At 42.1% G+C, this 24,216-nt stretch overlaps 1 protein-coding gene across 2 annotated transcripts in view; it reads left to right on the top strand.

The window, feature by feature from the left end:
* TRIP11 (thyroid hormone receptor interactor 11) overlaps positions 1-24,216 on the top strand; it is a 65,515-nt gene that overhangs the window by 27,995 nt on the left and 13,304 nt on the right. For both annotated transcript variants that reach the window (XM_084632375.1, XM_084632376.1), the window contains 6 exons: positions 1,631-4,663; positions 6,391-6,531; positions 8,423-8,616; positions 15,529-15,692; positions 16,057-16,160; positions 16,471-16,570. In XM_084632375.1, the coding sequence (XP_084488501.1) occupies positions 1,631-4,663; positions 6,391-6,531; positions 8,423-8,616; positions 15,529-15,692; positions 16,057-16,160; positions 16,471-16,570 (3,736 nt within the window). The remainder of the gene's footprint in view (positions 1-1,630; positions 4,664-6,390; positions 6,532-8,422; positions 8,617-15,528; positions 15,693-16,056; positions 16,161-16,470; positions 16,571-24,216) is intronic.

The raw sequence follows: 24,216 nt of genomic DNA, 5'->3' as shown, positions 1-24,216 counted from the left end.
TGTTCAGTCCCTGGAAGATGGTGCATGCTCCAGCATGCTGTGGGAACGGCTCATGTGCAGTCTAGTCAGCACATAAGCACTTTGAGGAGTGGAGCATGCTCAGTGCAAATGAAATCTTCAGAGAATTAAGCTGCAAAACTGTAGTGTGTCTCTGAGCATGTGCAAACAGACTTTTTTTCCCAAAGGATTAGAACTTTGCCAAATTTGGATGAATTTTCTCAGGGACAACAAAAGCACATCACTAGTGTTAGTGGAAGAGACTCCTCCTCTTCCCCCCCCCCCATTCCCCCACTACAAAATTTCAAGTCCCTGCTCCAACGTATGGAGGTGCTAGAGATGCTAATTGAAACTATTGTAAGGAGTTTTTTAATGCGGGCAAAAGTGTGTGTTTCACTAATCTCATTCTCAAAAATGGCTGAAGCATTTTAATTGGAACTGTCCCCAAAACATCAGCCTTGGGCACCTGGCATGGGAAATTTCAGCCTAAATGGTTGGTTTGGCAAAATTAATTGAAAACAAAGTCTTACCATGGAAAGTGTCAGGCAACTTAATGGTATGCATCACTGTGCGGCCTATAATAAATGAGCTGTCTGTCAAATTTTCAATTGTGTTGTTACTGCTGTGTTAAGAATTTTAAAGTTCCAAATGTTCATTTGACCTAGTTGAAAAAAGTTTTTCTTTGTCTTAACCAAATCTTATATACACCTGGGGTTTCTTTGATGTTAAGACTTCATGGCTTAAGCTATCTTGTAGCCCAAAATGGGTTCTCTTTTAAATGTAATATGCTATTTCCTTCCAGAACATCACTTGAACTCCAGTGGTTTGATAGAATTATTACGGTATATCTGAAAACCTTATGCAGTCTGCTTTTGGGAAGCACTGACCCCTCTTAGGGGCGCTCAAGCAAGTCCATAAAAGGACAGTATGTTTTGTTAATTATTGGATTTTTTAACATAAAAATGTTCTGAAACAGAGCTGTCTATTGAAAAGTGAATATTCAATAAATTTGTCGTTGCTGTTGTGTGCTAATGTCATTGTGTTTTGACCATGATTTTAAAATACAGTAGTTTTAAATGTTCCATATTTTCCATAGGCTTTTGAAATGGAAGAAATATTCCTATAGTTTCTAATAACATGATTAACCTCTGTTTGAGTCCCAAATATTCTGATATGGTCTATATTAGGCAGGCATGCTATATCAGTTTATCAAGTTTTGTGCAATTCAAATATAAACACTTCTTGCATGTGTTACAGACTGTATGTTAATTCATATTTATGTATTTGTGTGAATGAACATTAATCACATTTACTTACTTGTGACTTGATTTAATGCCTCACTAGTTTTAAATAATAGCTCAAAATATTAGTTCACAGCTAAAATGGATGTTTATTTATGCCAATTTAATTATCCTGAGAAATCCTGGACATTTTTGACTTTTACATTTAACTTATTGTTTTGGAGAGTGATTCTGTAGGTTTGATGGAATATATTTTTAATAATTTGAAAATGACTGCTCAGTCAACTCCTTTAAAAAAAAAAAAAATCCTTACATTCTTTTGTTATCCAGATGATTAAATGAATGAAAGCTCTGTTTTTATCCTGATGAATGCTTGTTTCTGTTTGTTTTAGCATATGATTACCCTGAAAGAGCAGCTATCAAAACAGCATACAGAACCTGATAGTACCATCAACCAGCTGAAACTTGACATAAATTTTGAAAGAAGGAAAGTGTCTGAAGTAGAAGTTGAGAAGATGGAAATGAGTAAGGAACTAGAAACCCAGAAATTAAAAATGAACCACTGTACATTTGCACTTAATGATTTGCATATGAGTAATCAGCAGCTTCAGCATAACATTAAGGATTTACAAGAACAACTAAAGAAATCCCAAGATTGTAACTTGAATAATAAAAAGGAAATTGCAGAATTGAAGCAAAATCTGAAACAAAAAGAGGAGGAACTTTCTGTTTCCCAGAACGAGTTAACAAAGATAATGAATCAAGAATCTAACAGTAACTATCAAGATCTTTCACTTAAAGAAAGAGAAGCAGAAATTGCAAAACTAAATGAAGATATTTCAGAAAATAAACAACTAAATCAAAATTTGGAGAGATCAGTTTGTGATCTTAAAATAGAAAATGGAAAGCTGCTGACAGTCTGTGAAGAACTAAAACAGCAGTTGCATGAAGCCTTTGCTGAGAAAAATAAGGTTTCCCTGGAAAAAGATACTATGTTGGAGGCTTTGAAAATGGAAAAAGGACAGTTGGAAACTGAATTAAGCCAGACCAAAACGCAGCTGTTGGAACAAGCAAAAAAATATGAACAAACCACTGAGGACCTGTCAAATGCACGTAACATGAACACCACTGCATTACAGCTTGAACATGAGTGTCTAGTGAAATGCAATCAAGAAAGGGACTTTGAGATAGCAGAACTCAAAAGGAGCATTGAGCAGATGGAAGCGGACCATGAAGAAACTAAAGAGATGTTGACAACTAGCTTAGGAGGACAAAAGCAGTTGACAGAACTCATAAAAGAGAAAGAGGTGTTTGTTGAAAAATTTAAAAATAGAGCTCTAGAGTTGCAACAGGAACTTGAGGAATATGTTAAGGATTCCAAAAAGCATGAGATTTTAAGACAAAATTTAGAAGAAAAGGACAAAAGTCTTGCAGCCATGAAAGAAGAAAACAATCATCTGAAAGAAGAGATTGAAAGACTAAAGGACCAGCAAAGCAGATCTCCACCTGTGGCTGAGCCTAAAACACTAGATATTATTACTGAACTTGAAACTGAGATAACACAGTTACACGTAATAAAGAATAATCTTGAAGAGGAAATAAAACTTCACAAAAAAACAATTGAAGATCAGAGTCAGAAGACTGTGCAACTTCAACAGTCTTTGCAGGAGCATAAAAGGGAAATAGGTGAGTCTAAATTTCAGTATGAGCAAATGAATGTCATGCATGAAAAGCTTTTCTTGGAGAAAGATGAGGAAATTAAAAATTTGCAGAGGACAATTGAACAAATTAAAACTCAGTTGCACAATGAGAGGCACGTCTTTCAGACAGACTCCTCTGATCTCTTTCAAGAAACCAAAGCCCAGTCGCTGAATGGAGAAAATGGTAATGAAAAACACGACTTGTCTAAGTCTGAAATTGAAAGACTAGTAAAAGGTATCAAAGAGAGAGAGAGGGAGATTAAGCTTCTGAATGAAAAGAATGTCTTTTTAACTCAACAAATTGATCACTTGTCTAAAGATCAAGTTGGTAAACTCACTCAGATCATCCAAGAGAAAGACTTAGAGATACAAGCTCTCCATGCAAGTATTTCCTCTTCATCATATAGACAGGATGTTCTGTACCTTCAACAGCAACTTCAAGCCTATGCCATGGAAAGAGAACAGGTGCTGGCAGTTTTGAGTGAAAAAACTAGAGAAAACAGTCAGTTAAAAACAGAGTACCATAAAATCATGGATATGGTAGCAACTAAGGAAGCAGCTCTGATGAAGTTACAAGAAGAGAACCAAAAATTATCTAATCGGTTTGAAAGTAACAGCCAAGATATGTTTAGAGAGACTGTTCAGAATTTGTCCCGTATCATTCGAGAGAAAGATATTGAAATAGATGCCTTGAGTCAAAAATGCCAAACCTTATTGACTGTCCTACAGACATCCAACATAGGTACTGACAGTGGGTCAGGAGGTGTTAACAGTAATCAGTTTGAGGAGCTTTTACAAGAGCGTGATAAATTAAAGCAACAAGTAAAGAAGATGGAAGAGTGGAAGCAACAAGTAATGACTACAGTCCAGAACATGCAGCATGAGTCAGCTCATCTCCAGGAGGAGCTACACAAGCTTCAGGCACAAATTTCAGTTGACAGTGATAACAATTCTAAATTGCAGATGGATTATAATGGCTTGATCCAGAGTTATGAGCAGAATGAGAAAAAAATGAAAAGTTTTAGTCAGGAGTTAGCACAAGTTCAGAATAGAATAGGACAGCTTCATAATACCAAGGATCTTCTTCTGGGAAAACTTGATATGGTAGCACCACCGCTGCTGATGGCTTCTTCAGTTTCACAAGCATCAGATATTCCAAGCAGTACTTCTCCTGAAATAGTCAGTGATGCGTCCAAACTCCTTCAACAGGAATTGGACCAGCTTAAAAATATGCTACAAGAAAAAGATGTGACTATCAGAACTCTTAAGGAAAATAATCAAAGATTGTCTGATTCTATGGCTGCAACATCGGAGTTAGAAAGAAAGGGACAAAAGGACACTGATCCAGAGATGAAGCAGATAAAGGGAAAATGTGATGTTTTCCAGAAGTCACTTAGGGAAAAAGACCTCTTGATTAAATCTAAAAGTGATCAGTTACTTTCTGTAAGTGAAAATCTCAGTAACAAAGAAAATGAAAATGAGCTTTTAAAACAAGCTGTCACTAATCTTAAAGAAAGAAATCTAATTTTAGAAATGGACATCTGTAAGCTGAAAGAAGAAAATGAAGAAATAGTAGCAAGGTGCAGGGAGAAAGAAACCGAATTCCGGGCATTACAAGAAACTAACATGCAGTTTTCAATGATGCTGAAAGAAAGAGAATTTGAATCCCACTCAATGAAAGAAAAAGCTCTTGCCTTTGAAAAACTATTGAAGGAAAAAGAACAGGTATGTGAGGAATTTTTATTTGTTCTATTAGTTATAAATATTTAAGGGAGAAAGTACAAACTTTTAAAATCATACATGTGACGGAATTCTCACAAATATAATCTGAAAGTATTTGCCTGAAAGTAGCTTCTCATTTACTGAATGAAACTTTGCAGAAGTGAATGAATTTCAAAGTTTTGAGTGATCTTACTGCAAGGTTCTGTTCTGTTCAGGATCTCTTAGAAACCTATATTTGTTTTCAAAGGTTATAAGTATTACTGTTAATAAGAGTAATGTTTAAATAAACCACTGCAAAGTGACCTGACATAGTTTAGTTACGATAATATATTTGGCATCAGTTAGAGCATTTTGTATCTACCAAACAGAATGTAGAGCACCATTTCTCTGAAAAAGAACATTTTCATAGATTTTAAAAATGTATTTGAATTTCATAAAAAGTAATTTAATCTTTATGGCATAGTGTTAATGGCAGTTAAAATTTTGTGTGTGTGTTTTTTAATCCATGACATCTTCAGATACCTGTGAAGTACTCTGCCAGTCCAAGTTTCTTACTCTGTACTATTGTAACTAAATACTATGAAATTGCAATAATAAGGCACTTCAGTGATTTTAAAATAGATTGGTTATGTGTAAATTATAAAATGTCATTGTGGGGTTTCATGTTTACTCTTGATCACTTCCATATCAAATACAGTTACAAATAAAAAAATGTGTTGTTTTTTTTTAAAGGCCAGCCCTGCAAACTCAGTCTGGGCTCTTAAGAGTCAAACTTGTTTCTTTCCATTTCTTGCATAATCCTCAGTAATAAAAGTCATGCAGACTAAATTAGGCCTCTTGGTGTAACCAGTGCAACCCAAATGTTTTCAGTGGGGTTTCACAAATATAACTGACGGGAACTTAGGAAACAACTTGTTTGATGTTGCATGAGATAGTATAAGCTCTCTTAGCTATGTTGGATGTGCAGAGCTAATAAGAGTAGTAACTAAATAAAAAGTTTCTAGTGTTTTTATTAAAGTCAACTGATATGATTTTGAATACATGCAGAGAGCAGATCTCTGTAGATTCCATTTTTTACATAATCATTTTATTTTTATTACTGAAAGTTCATAGTGTGCCTAAAAACATTAGTAGCCACTATTTTGGTTTTTTTATTTCATTTCTACTCATCTGACTTTATACCTTTTGGAATGTGTTTATTTTTATATAGCTATCATAAACAAATAACATAAATAATAACATAAACCACATGCCTAAAGAAGATTCAAATCACATTACTTAGAAACAGCTATCTTAACAGGAAGTATAGCTTCAGAAATTGTGTTTAGGGGAATTGCAATTTTGAAGTACACATGTCTGAAATGGAAGGGTGCTAGATATCTATTTTACTGCAGTTAGTGAATACATTGTAGTTGTGTAGGATGACTTTAGAAACCGTTTTTAATCTATCAGACAATATGTCAATAAAATCATTGCAAAACAGACAACTGTTTCTTTAAAGGATCTTCTGTGCAGTAAGCACTCTCTTCTTCCATATATGTCTGTCTGTCTCATCTATTTTTGGAGTGCAAGTTCTTTGGGACAGAAACTGTGCCTCCTTTTATACAATGTCTAGCATGTTTGTGCAGAAATGCCTAATAAATAGTAATAATAGACTTGTTTAAGCATATATTCCTCCAAGTTTTTATACATTTCCAACCTTTCTTTAATTGTATGTCCTTCTTCCAAAGGGCAAGATGGGGGAGTTGAATCATCTGTTAAATGAAGTTAAGTCAATGCAAGAAAAAGCTGTTTCTTTTCAGCAAGAACGAGACCAAGTCATGTTAGCACTCAAACAGAAACAAATGGAGAGCAGTGCCCTACAGAATGAGGTATGACATTAAACAAGACTAAAGCACAAAAAGGGTGAGTGAATAAGAAAAATCAGAGAATTTACCTTGCCTTAAGAATGATCTTTGATAAGTACCAAAAAAGGCATCTAAAATGTATATCTATGCAATATAATTAGGGCTGTCCATTAATTGAACTTAACTCAAGTGATTAACACAAAACCCAGTTGGGGATTGATCCTGCTTTGACCAGGGGATTGGACTAGATGACCTCCCAAGGTCCCTTCCAACCCTGATATTCTATGTTTCTATGAAAACAAATTAACTAAATTTAAAAAAGTCGTGATTAAGAGCCGTATTAATCATACTGTTAAACAATAATAGAATACCAATTTAAATTTATTATAAATATTTTGGAAGTGTTTCAACATTTTCAAATACACTGATTTCAATTACAACACAGAATACAAAGTGTACAGTGCTCACTTTATATTAATATTTTTGATTACAAATATTTGCTCTCTCAAAAAAAACCCCAAAAGATAGTATTTTTCAGTTTACCTCATTCAAGTACTGTAGGGCAATCTCTTTATCGTGAAAGTGCAACGTACAAATGTAAAATTTTTTTTACGTAACTGCACTCAAAAACAAAACAATGTAAAACTTTAGAGCCTACAAGTCCACTCAGTCCTCCTACTTGTTCAGCTAATTGCTAAGGCAGACAAGTTTGTTTACATTACAGGAGATAACTCTGCCTGCTTCTTACTTACAGTGTCACCTGAAAATGAGAACAGACGTTCGCATGGCACTGTTTTAGCCGACTTGCAAAGTATTTATGTGCCAGATATGCTAAACATTTGTGTTCCCCTTCATGTTTCAATCATCACTCCAGAGGCCCTGCTTTCATGCTGATAACGCTTATTGAAAAAAGAATACGTTCGTTAAATTTATGACTGAACACCTTGAGGGAGAATTTTGTCTCCTGCTCTGTGGTATCACATTCCACCATATATTTCACATTCTGGCAGTTTTGGATGATGACCCAACATATGTTGTTCGATTTTAAGTACACTTTCACTGCAGACTTGACAAAATGCAAAGAAAATACCAATATGAGATTTCTAAAGATAGCTACAGCACTTGACCCAAGGTTTAAGAATCTGAAGTGCCTTCCAAAATCTGAAAGGGACAAGGTGGGGAACATGCTGCCAGAAGTCTTAAAAGAGCAATGCTCTGATGTGGAAACTACAGAACCCGAATCACCAAAAATGAAAATCGGCCTTCTGTGGTGGCGTCTGACTCTAATGATGAAAATGAAGGTGCATTGGTCCACACTGCTTTGGCTCGTTATGAAGCAGAACCACCTGTTCTCACTTTCAGGTGACATTATAAATAAGAAGCGGGCAGCATTATCTCCCATAAATGTAAACAAACTTGTTCGTCTTAGCAATTGGCTGAACAAAAAGTAGGACTGAGTGGACTTGTAGGCTCTAAAGATTTATATTTTGTTTTTGAGTGCAGTTACATAAAAAAAAAATTCTACATGTGTACATTGCACTTTCACAATAAGAGATTGCACTACAGACGAATTGAAAAATACTATTTCTTTTTTTCACAATGCATATGTTTATAATAAAAAATAATATAAAGTGAGCACTGTACAGTTTGTATTCTGTATTGTAATTGAAATCACTATATTTGAAAATGTAGAAAAACATCCAAACATATTTATAATTTAAATGGGTGTTCTATTGTTTAACAGTGTGATCAAAACTGCGACTAATCATGACTATTTTTTTATCTCCCTGTTAATTGCAATTATTTTTTAATCCTTTGAGAGCCCTAAATGTAAATCGAAGGAAATAATTTGATTTGCTTATGGTATCATGCACAAAGAAGTATGAGTCATTGAACGTAAAATATATTTACCCAGGTGCAGCATTTACGTGATAAGGAGCAGCGTCTAAACCAGGAACTGGAGAGGTTGCGCAATCACCTCTTAGAAATGGAGGACTCCTATACACAGGAAGCTTTAGCTGCGGAGGACCGAGAGACCAAGCTAAGAAAGAAGGTCATGGTTTTGGAGGAAAAACTAGTATCCTCTTCTACTGCAGTGGAACATGCCAGGTAATATTTGCCTCCATCCAGCATTAGCATTTCATTGAGTAGTTGTAGTATTCTAGAGTGATGGTGATGTGATTTTTTTAATTAGCTTTAAAGAGTGTAGATGTGCTAAGCACTTAGTAAAATCAAGACATGGAATATTGATATTCTTCAAGTGCTTGTTCATGTCCATTCCAATCAGGTGTGTGCGCGCTGCGTACATGACAGCTGGAAGGTTTTTTTCCCTAGCAACATCTGTAGGGTTGGCCTGGGCCCTGCCGACCCGCCACCCCCCCAGTTCCTTCTTCCTGCCAGTGACGGCTAGCTTCTGCAAGCGCCTTTAGCAGTGTCCCATTTTATTTTGCTTATAGTTAATAGTTTTCGTCTTAAGTTAGTAGTAGTAGCTGCAGCAGCAGCAGCAGCATTAATAGGTTAAGTTTTCATTGTGGGGCCTCTCTGCCCCCCATCCCCACTTCTCCCCCGCCACTGGGGCATGCCTTGGTTTCCGGGGGTTCAAACTCTGTTAAGTTTGCAGAAAGTTGATGCGAAAAAGTGACCCACACACTTCTTGTTTGAAGTGCCTTGGTGAGAGTCACCAAAAGGACAAGTGCCACATTTGTAAAGGGTTTCAGCTGAGGACCCTTAAGGATTGCAAGCAGAGACTCAGACTTATTCTCATGGAGGCAGCCCTCCGCCTGCAATCCAACCCTGGGTTGGCGGAGCCCATGCCAAGCACCGCTGCCTCCGTGTGCAGCGCAACAGCGCCAATGGCGCATGAGTCAGTTCCTAGAAAGGAGACTAAGGACTCCCAGCACTGACACGTCACCGAACATAAGACTTCTGGTACGTGCTGATCTGTATCCCCGGTGCCCCAGAAGACAGAGGCAGGAGGGAGGGCACTCTTCCCCTCCTAAGCCTAAAGAGACAGCAGCAGGGAGACCTCAGCCCACCCAGCCTACTTCGGGCCTGGCAGCTCCCAAGGGCTCGTCAATTCCTGCGCCAAAAGGGGTCCAGTCAAGTCCATTCCACTACCGCTCTCCGGACCGTCATGGCCGGGACATTCAACTCCCCTCCACTCCAGAGACTTTTGATCTGGCACAGGACCTTATTCGCCTGATGGCTCCACCTTCTCCAAGGAGGGACAAGGCACCGCTGGTAGCCAGTCCGCCTATTCCATCTAGGAGAAAGCCAGCGATGATGTCACACCGCTCCCCATCTCTGGTACGCCATTCTCTGGCACTGGCCGCCCACATGGGGGAACCGTATCAGTCCCCAGAGGCTCAGCACTGCTCTTCAGCATTACTCAGTACCGCTCCTCCATGGTCGTCTTTTTTGGAGACCTCGGAGTCCAAGGTGGAATCCTATCGTTCGGATAGGTCCAGCGGCAGGAGGTCTAGATCTAGGCGACACCGCCAGCCTCCTCAGTCACTATAGCCACCTCTACGGAAACCACCAACTCAGTGGCCCTTTTGAACTCCCTGGGCTTACCATCAGGCCCAGGGTCAGAACCAGGCGTCAAAATCCAGATAGTGTTGATCGTGTCAGCATCCATTGCCCCTCTCCAACAACTGGCACGAGGTCCATCTCCGGCGATGACTCCTGCGCCACCGTCTGCCACTTTGAGCTAGTCACCAGCAGCCTTGGCACACCAGCCCCACAAGTACCGCGACCCTCTTGGCACCGCGAGCGATGACCAGGGCCATGGGCTGTGTTTTCATTCTCCCCAGATGAGGCTGTTGTGGGCATGTCAACGGCCCCAGCCTTGGAGGATAGTAGGGTCCTGCCACAGTTGTTGCGCAGGGCGGCCCAGAACCTGGGGATCCAGGCAGAGGAAGTGGTAGAGGATTCCGATCCCATGGTGGACATCCTCACCCCCTCTGGACCTTTGCGTATCGTGCTGCCACTTATTAAAACTATAAGTGAACCCATGAAAACTTTGTGGCAGACCCCGGCCTCCTTGCCCCCGACACCAGGGAGGAATGAAAGATGCTATTTTGTTCTCTCAAAGAGGTACAAGTACTTGCATGCTCATCCTCCACCCAATTCTCTGGTGGTGGATGCTGTGAACCAAAGAGTGCCAGAGTTCCAGGGGTCCTCTCCTAAAAACCGGGAGGCCAAAAAGCTTGACTTATTCAAGTATACTCCCACGGGTGGTTTGCAGCTCCTGATTGAAAACCAACAGGCCATCATTCGTAGATATTCCTTTAATACCTGTGAAGTGATGGCCAAGTTTGCCAAGCTGTTACCACCAGACTTCCAATCTGAATTTAATGCCTTGATGGACGAAGGCAAACTCATTTCTAGGGCCTCCTTGCAGGCGGCTCTTTATGGCGCGGATGCAGCCGCCTGTACAATGGCTCCACGTCTCTTGACTACCTCACAAAGTCCAACAGACCATCCAGACTACCCTTTTGAAGGTCAGGCATTGTTTTCTGAAAAGACAGAAGACTGGACAGTTTAAAAGACTCAAGGGCTACCATCAAGTCCCTGGGTATACACAACATAGGCATTTCAGGCCACAACCTCCTCTGCGGTTTTACCAACAAGACTGTTCCTGGAGGAGAAATAAGAGTGGCAGGAAGAGGCCGCACCCGTCCTCAGGCCAGGGCTCTGGCCAGACCAAGCCTTCTGTGGGCCAGAAACAAGCCTTCTGAAGGCACACAAGAGGACGGCATACCAGGTCAAGAGCTGGATCTACCCCGCCTTACCTTTTCGTCCCAACTATCCCCTTTCTACCGTGCATGGTCCCATATCACTTTGGACCGCTGGGTGCTCTGCACAATAGAGAGGGGATACTCCATCCAATTCTGTGCCCTCCCGCCCTTCCACCCCCTCTTCCCTGTCCTCCTTCAGGGACCCCTCTCACGAGCAGCTCCTTTCGGTAGGGGCAGTGGAAGAGGTTCCTCGGGATCAGAAGGGCAAGGGCTTCTATTCCCAGTATTTCCTAATACCGAAAGCCAAAGGAGGGCTCAGGCCCATCTTAGATCTGTGAGAACTCAACAAGTTCATGAAGAAACTTAAATTCCACATGGTCTCTTTGGCCTCCATCATCCCTTCACTGGATCCAGGAGACTGGTATGCCGCCTTTGACTTAAAGGACACTTACTTTTACATAGCGAAAACTCCGTCCTGCAGAAAATACCTCGGGTTTGTGGTGAACACCACCCAGTACCAGTTCAGTCTTCCTGTTCGGCCTGTCAGCAGCACCTCTCATATTCACCAAGTGCTTGGCAGTTGTGGCTGTGTTCCTGCGCAGGCGACGGGTACAGGTGTTCCCATACCTCGACGACTGGCTAATCAAGGGCTCAAGTAGAGATGCAAGTTGCCTTTGTAAGAGCATCTTCTGATGAACTCAGCCTGCTACTGAACGAGGGGGAATCAAAGCTGTCCCCGGTTCAGAGGATAGAATTTGTTGGGGTGGTACTGGACTCAACACAGGCAAGGGCATTCCTTCCTGAAATGAGATTTCAAGCCCTCAGCAACATCATTCAGGGTCTAAGGCAGTTCCCCACCTACACAGCACGGAACTGCCTGAAATTTCTAGGACACATGGCTGCTTGTACCTACGTAGTACAGCATTGCCAGACAGGCACCAGCAAACAGAGCTGTAAAACAGGGGAGTTTGAGTGGGAATTCTGTTGGAGGAGAAGGTATTTTTATTTTGTTTTGTGTTTGTATTATTTGTATGTGTAGAGGCTTGTAGGGGCTTTGTGCTGGGAGAAAAGCTGAGCCCTGATCAGGGGGCGGGGCTTCTCTGAGTAGAGGTCCTATAAAGGTAGCCAGCCAGTCAGGCAGCAGTGCAGACAGTTGCAGCGGCACAGGAGCCAGCAAACAGAGCTGTAAACAGGGGAGTTTGAGTGGGAGTTTGTAAGGGGAGTTGGTATTGCGGTGCTTGTTTGGGGTTTGTTTTTGCTGTGGGTGCTAGTGTTTTGGTGTGGTTTGTGTTTCCCAGATTAACAGGATTTAGGTGGGAAGGCTATGACAGACACAGAGGCAGCAGTGGGAGTGACCCAAGTAGTGGAAGACACAATGAAGATGACTGGATGTGACAGCTGTGGTATGTACGTGATCCTGGAGCGGGGACCTGGAAAGAGTTTCGGCTACATGAAGTGCTGCCTGATAGAGCTGATGGAAGAAAAGATCTGAGGATTGGAGATGCAGGTGGAAAGTCTGATTGAGTTTAGAAGGGGGTTCGAGCGGATTATGGAGCAAAGACATGAGGCGGCTGAAGGGAACCGCTCAGGCTTGCAGATGGAAGCAGGATCAAAGAACTCTGAGGGGAGACTGCTGGGTGAAGAAAATGGACAGTGGAAGCATGTGACTAAGAGAACCAGGCAGAGGAAAAGATGGGCTAGTGAAGGAGAAACAGAGCTCAAGAAGAGGTTTGCAGAGTTGGAAAATGAAGAAGGGGCTCAGCAGGTGGTCAGTGAAGGTGGAAGGGCAAGGAAGAAGAGAAGAGTGGCTAGTCCTATAGGAAAAGGGGAAGAATCAATGGAGACTACAGCAAATATGAGTCCCAGGAGGATACAGGATGGGTTGAAGAGGATTACAAGGGAGAATAAGAATGGAAAAAACTTGCAGCCAGAGGGAACAGGGAATAGACTGGAGAATCGCACTGTCACCAGGAAAAGGCAGGTCTACGTGATTGGGGACTCCTTACTGAGAAGAATGGACAGGCCTGTAACCAGAGCTGATCCAGAGAACAGAAGGGTGTGCTGTCTTCCAGGTGCTAAGATACAGGCTGTGGACCTGAGGTTGAAGAGGATCCTAAAGGGAGCAGGAAAGAATCCACTGATCGTCCTTCATGTGGGAACAAATAATACCGGTAGATTCTTGCTGGAACGTATCAAGGGAGACTGTGCCAGGCTGGGGAAGACGCTTAAGGAAATAGAGGCTCAGGTGATCTTCAGTGGGATTCTGCCTGTCCTAGAGAAGGGCAACAAAGGTGTGACAGGATTATGACTATCAACAGATGGCTTAGACAGTGGTGCCAGGTTGCTCCAGGCTGGAGCATGTCCTGGGCTGCCTGGAGCAATGAGCCCACCTGCTCATTCCCTGCTGGCCATGTCTGGACCCGGAGCTCACAGCCAGAGTAGGAGGCTGCCCTGTAAGTCCCGTCTCTGGAGGTAGAGCTGGTGTGGGTTGGAAATATGTCCCGTGGGCAGCTTCCCTGGTAGGGACCCCCATGGCTCAGTGCATGAGATCACCCCTACCCATGATTGTCTGGGAACATGCATCGAGGGATGTGTGCCTGACGAGGCAGCCACAACAGGCAGGGTGATAGATAGATAGATATATGTGGATGTGACCCACATAAGAGAGCTGCATTTGTGGACACAATGGTAAATAGTTGAGAACCGCTGCTTTAATACCTGTCATACTCTTGCTGTTAAAGTATGACTATCTTTGTAACAGATTCAGAGATGTAAAATTATCCCGTGATTGTCTTAAAACTCATATGTTAATGTAATCTAACATAAAAGAATGTCTGTCTTATTTTAAAAATATAAAAATTTGCTTTCCTGTCTAATTCCAGCTGACCAAACAAATAAACAAGTGGTCAGGGCTATGGATGGGTGTTCTTTCTGTCTGATATATTCCCATACCTTCTTGTTTTAAAATAAATTTGGAAAATGGGTATTAGTGTTCATGAATGATTAGTTTAATAAAAAGCAAGGGCAGAAACTGTGTCCAAATGTTGTTAAACTTAAAAAATGCTTAGCTTAAGTACAAATTTTTGTGACCTCTTGTTTATAAACAAGTCTCTTGTACAATTTATTGTTTTGCTGTTACCTCAGTCATCACTATAAATTGTGTTAGCACAAAAACAGGGTCTTTGCTTTGCAAAAAATTTTCTGCTGCTTCTTTCTAGAACTGTTGGGAATGACTGAAAGAAGTTATGTGCCTGTCTTCAACAAAATGTTTTTCCAAATTTTTCATAGAAAACTTCAAATAGCCAGCTCTAGTTACTTTTCATAAATTCTAGTCCTAGCATAAAATGGGAGTAACACAGTAATGAATCAAATTGATAATCTTCTGGTTGTAATAAATAGAGGAATGTGACGTCAAATGGAGAATAAGGAACAAGATCAACTGAACTCTGTGACACTAATAACTCACATGAAATTTGATGGAAAGATACCCGTTGATTTCAGTGGGAAAGAGATCGGGCCTTTGAGACCAGAATGCTATTTCTGTGAAAATATCTTCAGTCATGAATAATAAAGGAAGAAAATAGATACAGTAGAACAGCAGTTTGCAAACTGTGGGTTGGGACCCCAAAGTGGGTCGGGACCCCGTTTTAATCAGTTCGCCAGGGCTGGCTTAGGCTTGCTGGGGCCTGGGACCAAAGCCCGAGGCCCACTGCCCAGGGCCAAAGCTGAAGCCCAACAGCTTCAGTACTGGGCAGCGGGGCTCAGGTTACAAGCCAGTCAACCACACATCTCATTTGGGTCCAGAAGTACACAACCAGGCAGCAGCAGAGACCAAAAAATGGTAGAGTACTGTGTTAAATGTAAACTACGACAGAATTAAGGGAAAGCAGTATTTTTCTTCTGCGTAGTAAATTTGCAAAGCTGTTATGAAGTCAGTGTTCAGTTGTAAACATTTGGAAGAACAACCGTAACATTTTGTTCAGAGTTACGAACATTTCAGAGTTATGAACAACCTCCATTCCTGAGGTGTTTGTAACTCTGAGGTTCTACTGTATTCAACAAGTAGTTGACGTGCTATACTACACTACATTCCCATTCATCTGAATGACCTGGGGGACATCCCAAACTTTTGGATAAATGGAAGTGCTATTAATTAATATGGAGAATGCACTCTGGATTCAGATGACTATCAGCTTATTGGATAGAGGGAATTCAGATAACTGGAATTTTATGGGGGTGTTTCTATGTATGTATATAAAAAAAATATTTTCTTTTGATGAAGCCATCAAGCTAGTCTGCAGGTGGAATCCTTGCAAGAGCAGCTGAACCTAGTATCCAGGCAGAGAGATGAAACCTTGCTTCAGCTTACCATGTCACAGGATCAGGTGAAACAGTATGCACTGTCACTGGCCAACCTGCAGATGGTACTAGAGCAATTCCAGCAGGGTAAGTTGCATCAAAAATCTTGAAGAAAAGATTGCAATGAAAATTTTCAGTCAGTATAATAGGTGTGGTTTGGTGCATTGTTTATAATTTGGCTATCACCAATTGCCTTCAAGTAGATTTTAATTTCAAAATCTCTATTTTACCTTTAATACACTTAGGGTGAAATTCTGGCCGCATTGAAGTCCATGGTGAAAATCCCATTGATTTCAGTGGGTTTGGAATTTCACTGTTAGCGGTGCTGTATTTGGATTTCCATACCTAAGGTTTGATGTTATACATCACAACCTAGAGGATTAGAAAGTGTGAACTGATTGTGTGATTTTTTTTTATTTATTTATTCCTCCCCTCCCCCTTTCTTTTTTAGAGGAGAAAGCCATGTATTCAGCGGAACTAGAAAAACATCAAAAGCAGACTGCAGAATGGAAAAAAAAAGCTGAAAAGCTAGAAGAGAGGGTTGAGTCTTTACAGGTGGGCTGAAAAGATTTTTAAATTACTGGATTAAATAATCCTGATTGTTGAGTTTTTAAATACGTTATTACACAGGAATATATTAGATAACACTGTTTATAAGTGATCAGTAGAATTTTTGACTAGTGGAAGGGAGGAGAAAAGGAGGGCAACCTAGCCAATAAGATGAAATTGTGCTGCTTATCCATTTTCTTCTGATGTTTACAGTCCAAGTATTTAAAATAACAGTGATTAAAATCTTTGAGTCTGAAATATTTTATTTTTGTTATCACAATAGATTATTGTGATAGTGACTTTCCTCTCCTTACAGGAAAGTTTAGAGGAAGCAAATGCTGCCTTGGATGCAGCATCAAGGTTGACTGAGCAGTTGGATCTCAAAGAGGAGCAAATTGAGGACCTTAGGAAACAAGGTAAACAAGTTGATTTTTTTTAAAGGTGTGCAAAAAATTGAGGAGATGGTGTAGTACTCCTGAAAAGTTAGCAAAGGTGTGAACTAGTAACTTCTTTGAGTGTTGGTCCCTATGTGTATTTCACTCTGGGATACAAACATTCTCCATGTATCTGGGACTGGAAGAATCTTGTCCATTGGTCACACCTGCTCCCTTGCTCTCCTTGTGATTCAAACCACAGGCATAAGGGGCAGTGCAGACCAACCCACTCTCCAGTTCCTTCTTACTGCCACATGATCTGGGACGGACCCTCCAGTATCCAGAACTGATCCTTTCTCTTCATTCTGTAAATATTCAAAATTACATAAAGTTTTGTGGGGTTTTATAGAGTTTCTGCTAGCTAGTATTAGTTAGCCATTAGTTAGAATCCCACCCCCAGCCCCCTGGTACTCTCCCAGCCTCACCAGTATAGGATTTAGATTATGTCCAGGATACCAGGCTTCAAAAACTGTCTCCTGTCCTTGCTCCTTTTCAATCAGTGACAACCAGCTAACGATTCCTTTATTTCCTCAAGGAAGCCCATATCTCCACTAAGTTCAGTATCTGCTAAAGCTAAAGACCCTTCGTCTGAGTGGTCTTATGAGAGATGGGGACATTCATAAGCATAAAAGCAGATGCCTTTGTAAATCCACTGCAAGAAGGAGGGATCCCTCCCTGGTCCTGTCAGAGTGGGGAGAGTCACTGGATCCAGGCCCCAGAAACTTAGGTCCTCCTAAGCCACATGACCATGATCAAAAGACGCAAAGGAGCAGAGCTCCTTTGGTACTGACCTCTGCACCAGTTCAGACACTGACAAAATCTAAGCACTGGGACTCTATAAGGACCCAGAACCGTTGTTGTCCATGAAGAGCACTCAAAGGGAGATGCATTACCAGCAGTACTGCTGCACCCCTTTAATGATTCACCAACCACTAAGACTCAAGCCATGCTGACTCCGACGGTGCTAGGTGATAAGACTCCATTATCCTCAAGGAGGGTAGAGACTTACCGCTCTGGAGGATATCTTCCTTCTCCCAGGTCTTCAAACTCCCCTATTGTCTGGGCCAACCTGACTCGGGAGATGCTGACTTCAGGAGGAAGAAGCGTCTCTGAAAGAAGTTCACCATCCTGTTTGCTAGCTGCAGATTCAGAGGAACCGTCATCACCTCCACTGAGAGAGAGCAGCCCAGATAGGTGATTGAAAGTCTCTTGCAACCAGCCTCATCCACCCAACCTAGCACATCTTTCTCGGGAGTAGTAGTACCCCGTGCCTTTGGGACCTCCACAACCTACCTTTGATCCCTTCTATTGGCCCTACTGGTACCCAGAATCCATGCGAACAAGTAGGGAGTCATGTTACCCCTCTCCTCCAAGGGGTCAGTCAGAACCTCACCTGGAACCCATGGAAGAGGAAAAGGATGAGCTAGAATCATCAATACCAACAGTGAGATGGTCACTCAGACTTCACTGTTTCCTCCAGGTGTTCATAGAAAGTTCCAGGAGCTGCTATGGAGAGTGGCAGAGGAGTTCCAGATCTCCTTAAAAGAGATCCAGGACACAGCATAAATTTCTGGATATCCTACAATCCATGATATTCAGTTGAATAGTGCTCCTGATCAGTGAAGCCATACTGGAATCGGCAAGACCCATATGGTATATATGACATGTGCTCCTACCCCCAAGAGGGAGCAGAGTTTTTCACCCATCCTGCCCCAAGCTCCTTGGTTGTTCAGGCAGCCACTGAAAGATCCAGGCAGCATCACCCCTGCAGGATCACCCCTGCAGATAAAGGGGCCAAATGCTTAGACCTTTTCAGGTGGAAAGTATTTATATCTACTAATCTCCAATTTGGAATATCAGACTACCAGGTTCTGCTGTTCAAGTATGACTTTATAAATTACTCAAAGTTTCTGGACTTCAAAGAGAAACTCCCTCAAGAAGACCAGGCTAAATTTCAAGTCCTTACAGATGAAGGCAAGTTGGTGGCCAGAACCTCTTTGCTTGTTGCAGCCGACATAGCATCAAGATAAATGGCAACTGCCATAGTGATGTACTGTCAGTTATGGCTACATGCTTTGGGAGTCTCTAGAGAATTCAGAAATACCACAGAGGACTTGTGCTTTGACAAAACCAGCCTTTTCAATGAAAAGATGGAAAACTCCTTGCACTTGTTAAAGGACCCCCAGGGCAGCCCTCTGCTCCCTATATATACACCAATCCTGTAAAGATGATTTCATAAGCAGCCATATGAACATATGCCCTTTCCACACCCTTTTATTATTAGTGTTTATATGAGCCACCTTGCGAACAGCAAAAGGTGCAGTGATCTAGATTCACTGCTCCTTCTACATCAGCTGCATCTACTCAACCTCACCCCCTGCTCAAAAAATATTTTTGACAGAACACTCAGGAGCTGTGAACTGATGTTGATGCCATATCCACCCAATTCCAGTGTTCACTTTGGTGGTCACCTAGCCCGATTTTCCCCATAATTGGAGAATAACAACAGACAGCTGGGTAGTGGATATTATCCCTCCCAGCTATACCATTAAATTTCTCTCTCCAGCCCATTCAAAACCCTGTTCCCTATCTCTCTTCAGGGATCGCTATCACGAGGGGACTCTCCTGCAGGAGATTATTTCCCGTCATAGGAGAGAGACTATCGAGGGGATGCTACCTCGGCATCAGAGAAAAGGATTCTATTTGAAATATTTCGTGGTCCTCAAGAAGAAGGGAGGGTGGAGGCCTATTCTTGACCTACATCAACTCAGTGTTTGTATCTGTAAACAGAAATTTTGCATCATCACAATGACCTCAGTAATTCCATCCCTGATCAAAGACACATGGTTCATAGTTGTTGATGTGTAAGATGCTTATTTTCATGTGGACATTGACCCTTCTCACAGAAGGTTCCTCAGATTTGTAGTGGGTCCTGACCACTACTTGTATAGAATGTTTCCATTTAGCTTGCAGCTGCACCCCAGGGTCTTTACAAATGTCTTTGCAGTCGTAGCAGCACAGCACAGTTGCAACAGCTCCACCATCTTCCCATACTTAGATAGCTGGCTTCTGAAAGGCAGGTTGTCATGGAGTCACCGGCCAATGCTCTGGAACTACTCCATACGAAGCCAGTCAGGACTCTGGAGCAGCATGCCTCCTCTCTCTGAGCATACTGTTGCCAGGGCAAGAAGCTTATATAGCTTCAACTGTACTGGGTCTGACTTTGGAGCATTCAGCATCCCCTTCCACACCGTGCGCTTCCCTCAGCGAGTCTGCCTGGACGGGGCTCCTGGGGAAGCCAGAGGGCCCTGCACCCCAACTCTTCAGTCAGCAGTGACCCTCAGCCAGCACGCAGAACGGAAGGGTTTATTAGTTGACAGGAAGACAGTGTAGAACAGAGCTTGCTATCACAGAAATCAGTGACTTTCAGCGAAGTCCATCTTGGGGAGTCCTGGGCCAGACAGCCTGGACTCCCCCTCTTCCAGTCCCCCAAGCAGACTGCCAGCCTCCAGCTACTCGACCTCAGACATCCTCTTTGATCCTCCTTGTCTTTGTCTCGCTTCCTGGGCAGAGTCACCTGGTTGCATCCCCTTCCTGGGTCTCAGGTTACGAAGGGCACCAGTCATAGCATATGTGCAGGCAGCTAGAGCAGCCTCACTTGCCCCAGAGGTCTCAGCCAAAGTCACTCACCCCTATTCCTACCACAAGGTATTGGTGCAGCACACAGAGAAACTGAGGCACACACAGTATTCATGCAAAACAGTAAAACTCATAGGCTCAATAGTAAGACTCACATACACCATAACAAGGGGAAATCCCCATTTTGTCACACAGGTGATGCCAGAAGTCCTGGCATCAACTCCATTGCTGCTCTATATCTTAACATTCCTGGGTATCTGCCTGAATTTGGAAAAATTTACTCTGACCCCGGCGACAGTCCATAGAACATAGAGAAGTAACTCTGGACTCGGTCAGGGCAAGGGCTTATTTTGCTACAGTCAGATTCCATGCCACAATTGATCTGATAGACCAAGTCATGTGCAACCCTCAGACATCAATTTGGGTATACCTCACTCTTCTAGAGCACATGGCATCATGTACTTATGTGATGTGATGCCGTTTGCCAGACTACAGTTCCGTTGCCTACAAGCTTAACTCTGAACAGTATGTATACCCTCCCGGAAGGCTTCGCTGCCATGGTGGAAAGTTCCTCTGTGTGTATGCGTAGAGCAACACAAAACAATAGTTACAGATACTCTCCTGCTAGGCTGGGGAGTTCATATAGATGATCACAGAGCACAAGGCACTTGAACACTTCGGGAAACTAGAATGCACATAAATTTCCTGGAACTAAAAGCAGTCTGAAGCCTGCATGGCACTCGTACCACTCATATGATCCTGATATATCCTGATAATGTCAGACAAAATTATGACAATGTTCTATGTAAACAAGCAGAGAGGGGCAAAATCCACCCACCATGCACAGAATCAATCGGTCAACTTACGGAATTGGTGTATTGAGAAGCACATTATGCTGTCCTACTAGGTGCCCACAATTCACTGGCAGACAGCCTCACCAGACATTTTGCCACTGATCATGAATGGGGACTACATGACTCAGTGGTGAACAACATCTTCACTCAGAGGGGAACCCCTCCTTGAGATGTTTGCATCCCAGGTGAGCAGGAAGTGTGACACATTCTGTTCCAAGAGACTTCAGGGATGCAGCTCTGAAGGAAATGCTCTCCTGTTGTCTTGGACAGGCCACCTGAGGTATGCTTTCCTCCCATTCTGCTATTACCTCAGGTTCTGTGAAAGATCTGACAGGACAGAGCGCTAGTCATTCTCATTGCTCTCAAATGGCCCAGGCTATTGAAAGCTGTTCATTTTTTCATTCACCTGGTGACATCAAGGGTCTGATTAGAACCCTCCCACCAGTGATGAAACCAACCCCACAATGGGAACTCATCTTCATATTCTCGACATTGACTAGGCCAGGGGTAATCAATTATTTTTTAGTCAAGGTCCAAATTTATTGGTTAAGGTATAGTCAAGGTCCAAATTCCAGAGAAAATAATACAAAAATAATAACAATAATGATCATAAGTAAATAAAAAGATTTTGTAGTCCATTCAAAAGCATCTGGCGGTCTGAATTTGGCCCATAGTCTGCCTGTTGACTACCCCTGGACTAGGCTATTTGAGCCGCTAGCCATGTCCCGCTTGTCCATAAAAGTTGCCTTCCTGGTTGCCCATCACTTCTGCTAGAAGAGTAGGTGAACTCAGGGCCTTGATGGCTGATCCACCATATGCAGTATTTCACAAAGACAGTCTCGCTATGGCTGCACATAAAATTCACCCCTAAAGTGGTTTCAGATTTCTACGGAAATCAGGCGATACACTTACCTTCGGTTTTTTTCTGAAGCCTCATATCACCAATGAAGAGACCCGACTTCATTCCCTCGATGTGAGACATGCATTAGCATTTTACCTGCAAAGAATAAAAAGTATCAGAATGCCACCTGGATTATTTGTTTCTATAGCAGAATGAACCAGAGGGCAAGCTTTATTCTCCCAAAGAATCCCTGAGTGCATCTTGGGTTGTATCTCCCTTCCTACAAAAGCAGCCTCAGTAGTCACTTCATGAGGTGTCCTTCCTTACTTTTGCAAAGCAGCAATGTGGAACTCTAGCCATGCTTTCATGAGGTACCACACCCTCATTCAAGCCTCCACAGATGATTAATTCTTTGGGGTGGCAATCCTACAAGCATCTAAACTGCTTGTAGCTTTGCACCCTCTTCCTACCTCAGTATTGCTTGTGAATCATCCACAGCGGAATACAAACAGGGATGAGCACTCGGAGAAGAAAAGAAAGTTACCTTACTGTCACTGGAATTCTTTGAGATCTGTTGTCCCCAACTACGTTGCACAACCCACCTTTCTTCCCCTCTGCTTCAGATCTTTAAACGATTTGCAGTAGAGAAAGAACCAGAGGTGATTGGTCTGCACCATCCCTTATGGAGTTCTCACACTTCATTGCACCGCCGCCCGCTTCTGATAACAAAAATTACTACATGACCCCGGTGCGGGGGGGGGGGGGGCAAAGCCTGAGCCCCGCCACCCAGGGTGGGAGCAAAGCCAAAGCCCTACTGTTCCATGCAAAGGGCTTCAGCCCCAGGTGGGGGGCCTGTAACCTGAGACCCACCACCCAGGGCTGAATCCCTCTGGCTTCGGCCCTGAGCAGTGGGGCTTAGGCTTCAGCTTCAGCCACAGGCCCCAGCAAGACTAACACCAGCTTTGGTGACCCCATTAAAATAGGGTCACGACCCACTTTGGGGTCCCAATCCATAGTTTGAGAACCACTGCCTTATATCATTGTTACACATTGTTACAAAGCACAAGGAGAGCAAAGACATAGGCATGGACCAATGAACACTGCTTGCAAATTCTTCAGTCCCAGGTGTGTAGAGTGTATACCCCACAGTAGAATACAAGTAACAGCCATGCATATTGAAGAACTCCAGTTACAATATGGGAAATTCCCCTTTTTTCTTCTGTGAAGTAAAAGAGCAGATTTGTGCCATCCTTGAAGATCTTTAATTTTTTCTTAAACTGATTATTTGAAGGAAGTTTATAGTTTTTATTCATGATCTCCTATCAGGAGAAGCCTTTTGTATTCAGACTTCTTTCTAAGATACCTGTGCCCTTGAGTTAGTTTTGTCACCTTCTTTAAAAGCATGTTTCTAAGGTGCTCAGATAGGACCGTGATGAGTGCCATAAAAATATCTTAACTATAATAAAATATAGGTATGCAAATAGCTCTCTCCTGGAACTTCAGCTTTTTCTTGAACGTTCACTGTTTTTCTGTTGTGTTTATAATCCTGGGTCTGTGTTTCTATCCTGTTTTAAAAAAAATACTGTGTCTTTGATATAAATTGTATTTGGAAGTTTTGGTCTGAATTAAATAGTTACCAAGTTAGTAACAGCAGAAGAAAAATGAAAGGTAAGTATAGAGACAAGGGATGAAGATGTGTTTGGCTGAGATTTGAAATGAGTTGAAGAGGCAGTGAGGCAGAGAAGTAGAAGATGTTCCAGCTAGCAGAAGTTGCACCAGCAGAGGTGAGATTGGATGGAGGGGCATACAGAAAGGTAGTGATGGACATTATAGTGGAAAAAGGATATGAAGTGTTATGGCAACAATTTCTTAAAAACTTTTTGACATCTGTGTGGCAGTAGGCAAAAAGCAATTTATATTCATACTTTCTGCTTGTTTTTTTTAATCTTCATAATAAAGCGTCCGATCACCGCACATACACATTGACATCAATGGGAGTTACGTGTCTGTATCAGAGATTAGTTTAAAGACTATATTTTCGGATCTGATTTCACCTGTTTTGGAATGCAAGATTCTTGATTGCTCTATTGTTTAGAAAGATGCCTTGGACATATTTAGAGTACTTAATCTAAGAATGTTGATAAATGTTGTTATAGTGTACTTTATTTTTAAGACACAACTTGGCCAGACAGTGAAGAAGTTTGCCAGGAGAAACAATTTTGAAAAAGATAAATGGTTTTTGCTTTATGACTGCACTTAGACATGAATCATATAAAGAAGAGTTGTGTGGCTTT

The sequence above is a fragment of the Lepidochelys olivacea genome (genome assembly GCF_965140295.1).
Source record: "Lepidochelys olivacea isolate rLepOli2 genome assembly, chromosome: 6".
NCBI classification, from domain to species: domain Eukaryota; kingdom Metazoa; phylum Chordata; order Testudines; family Cheloniidae; genus Lepidochelys; species Lepidochelys olivacea.
This window is presented reverse-complemented; position numbering and strand designations above follow the sequence as displayed.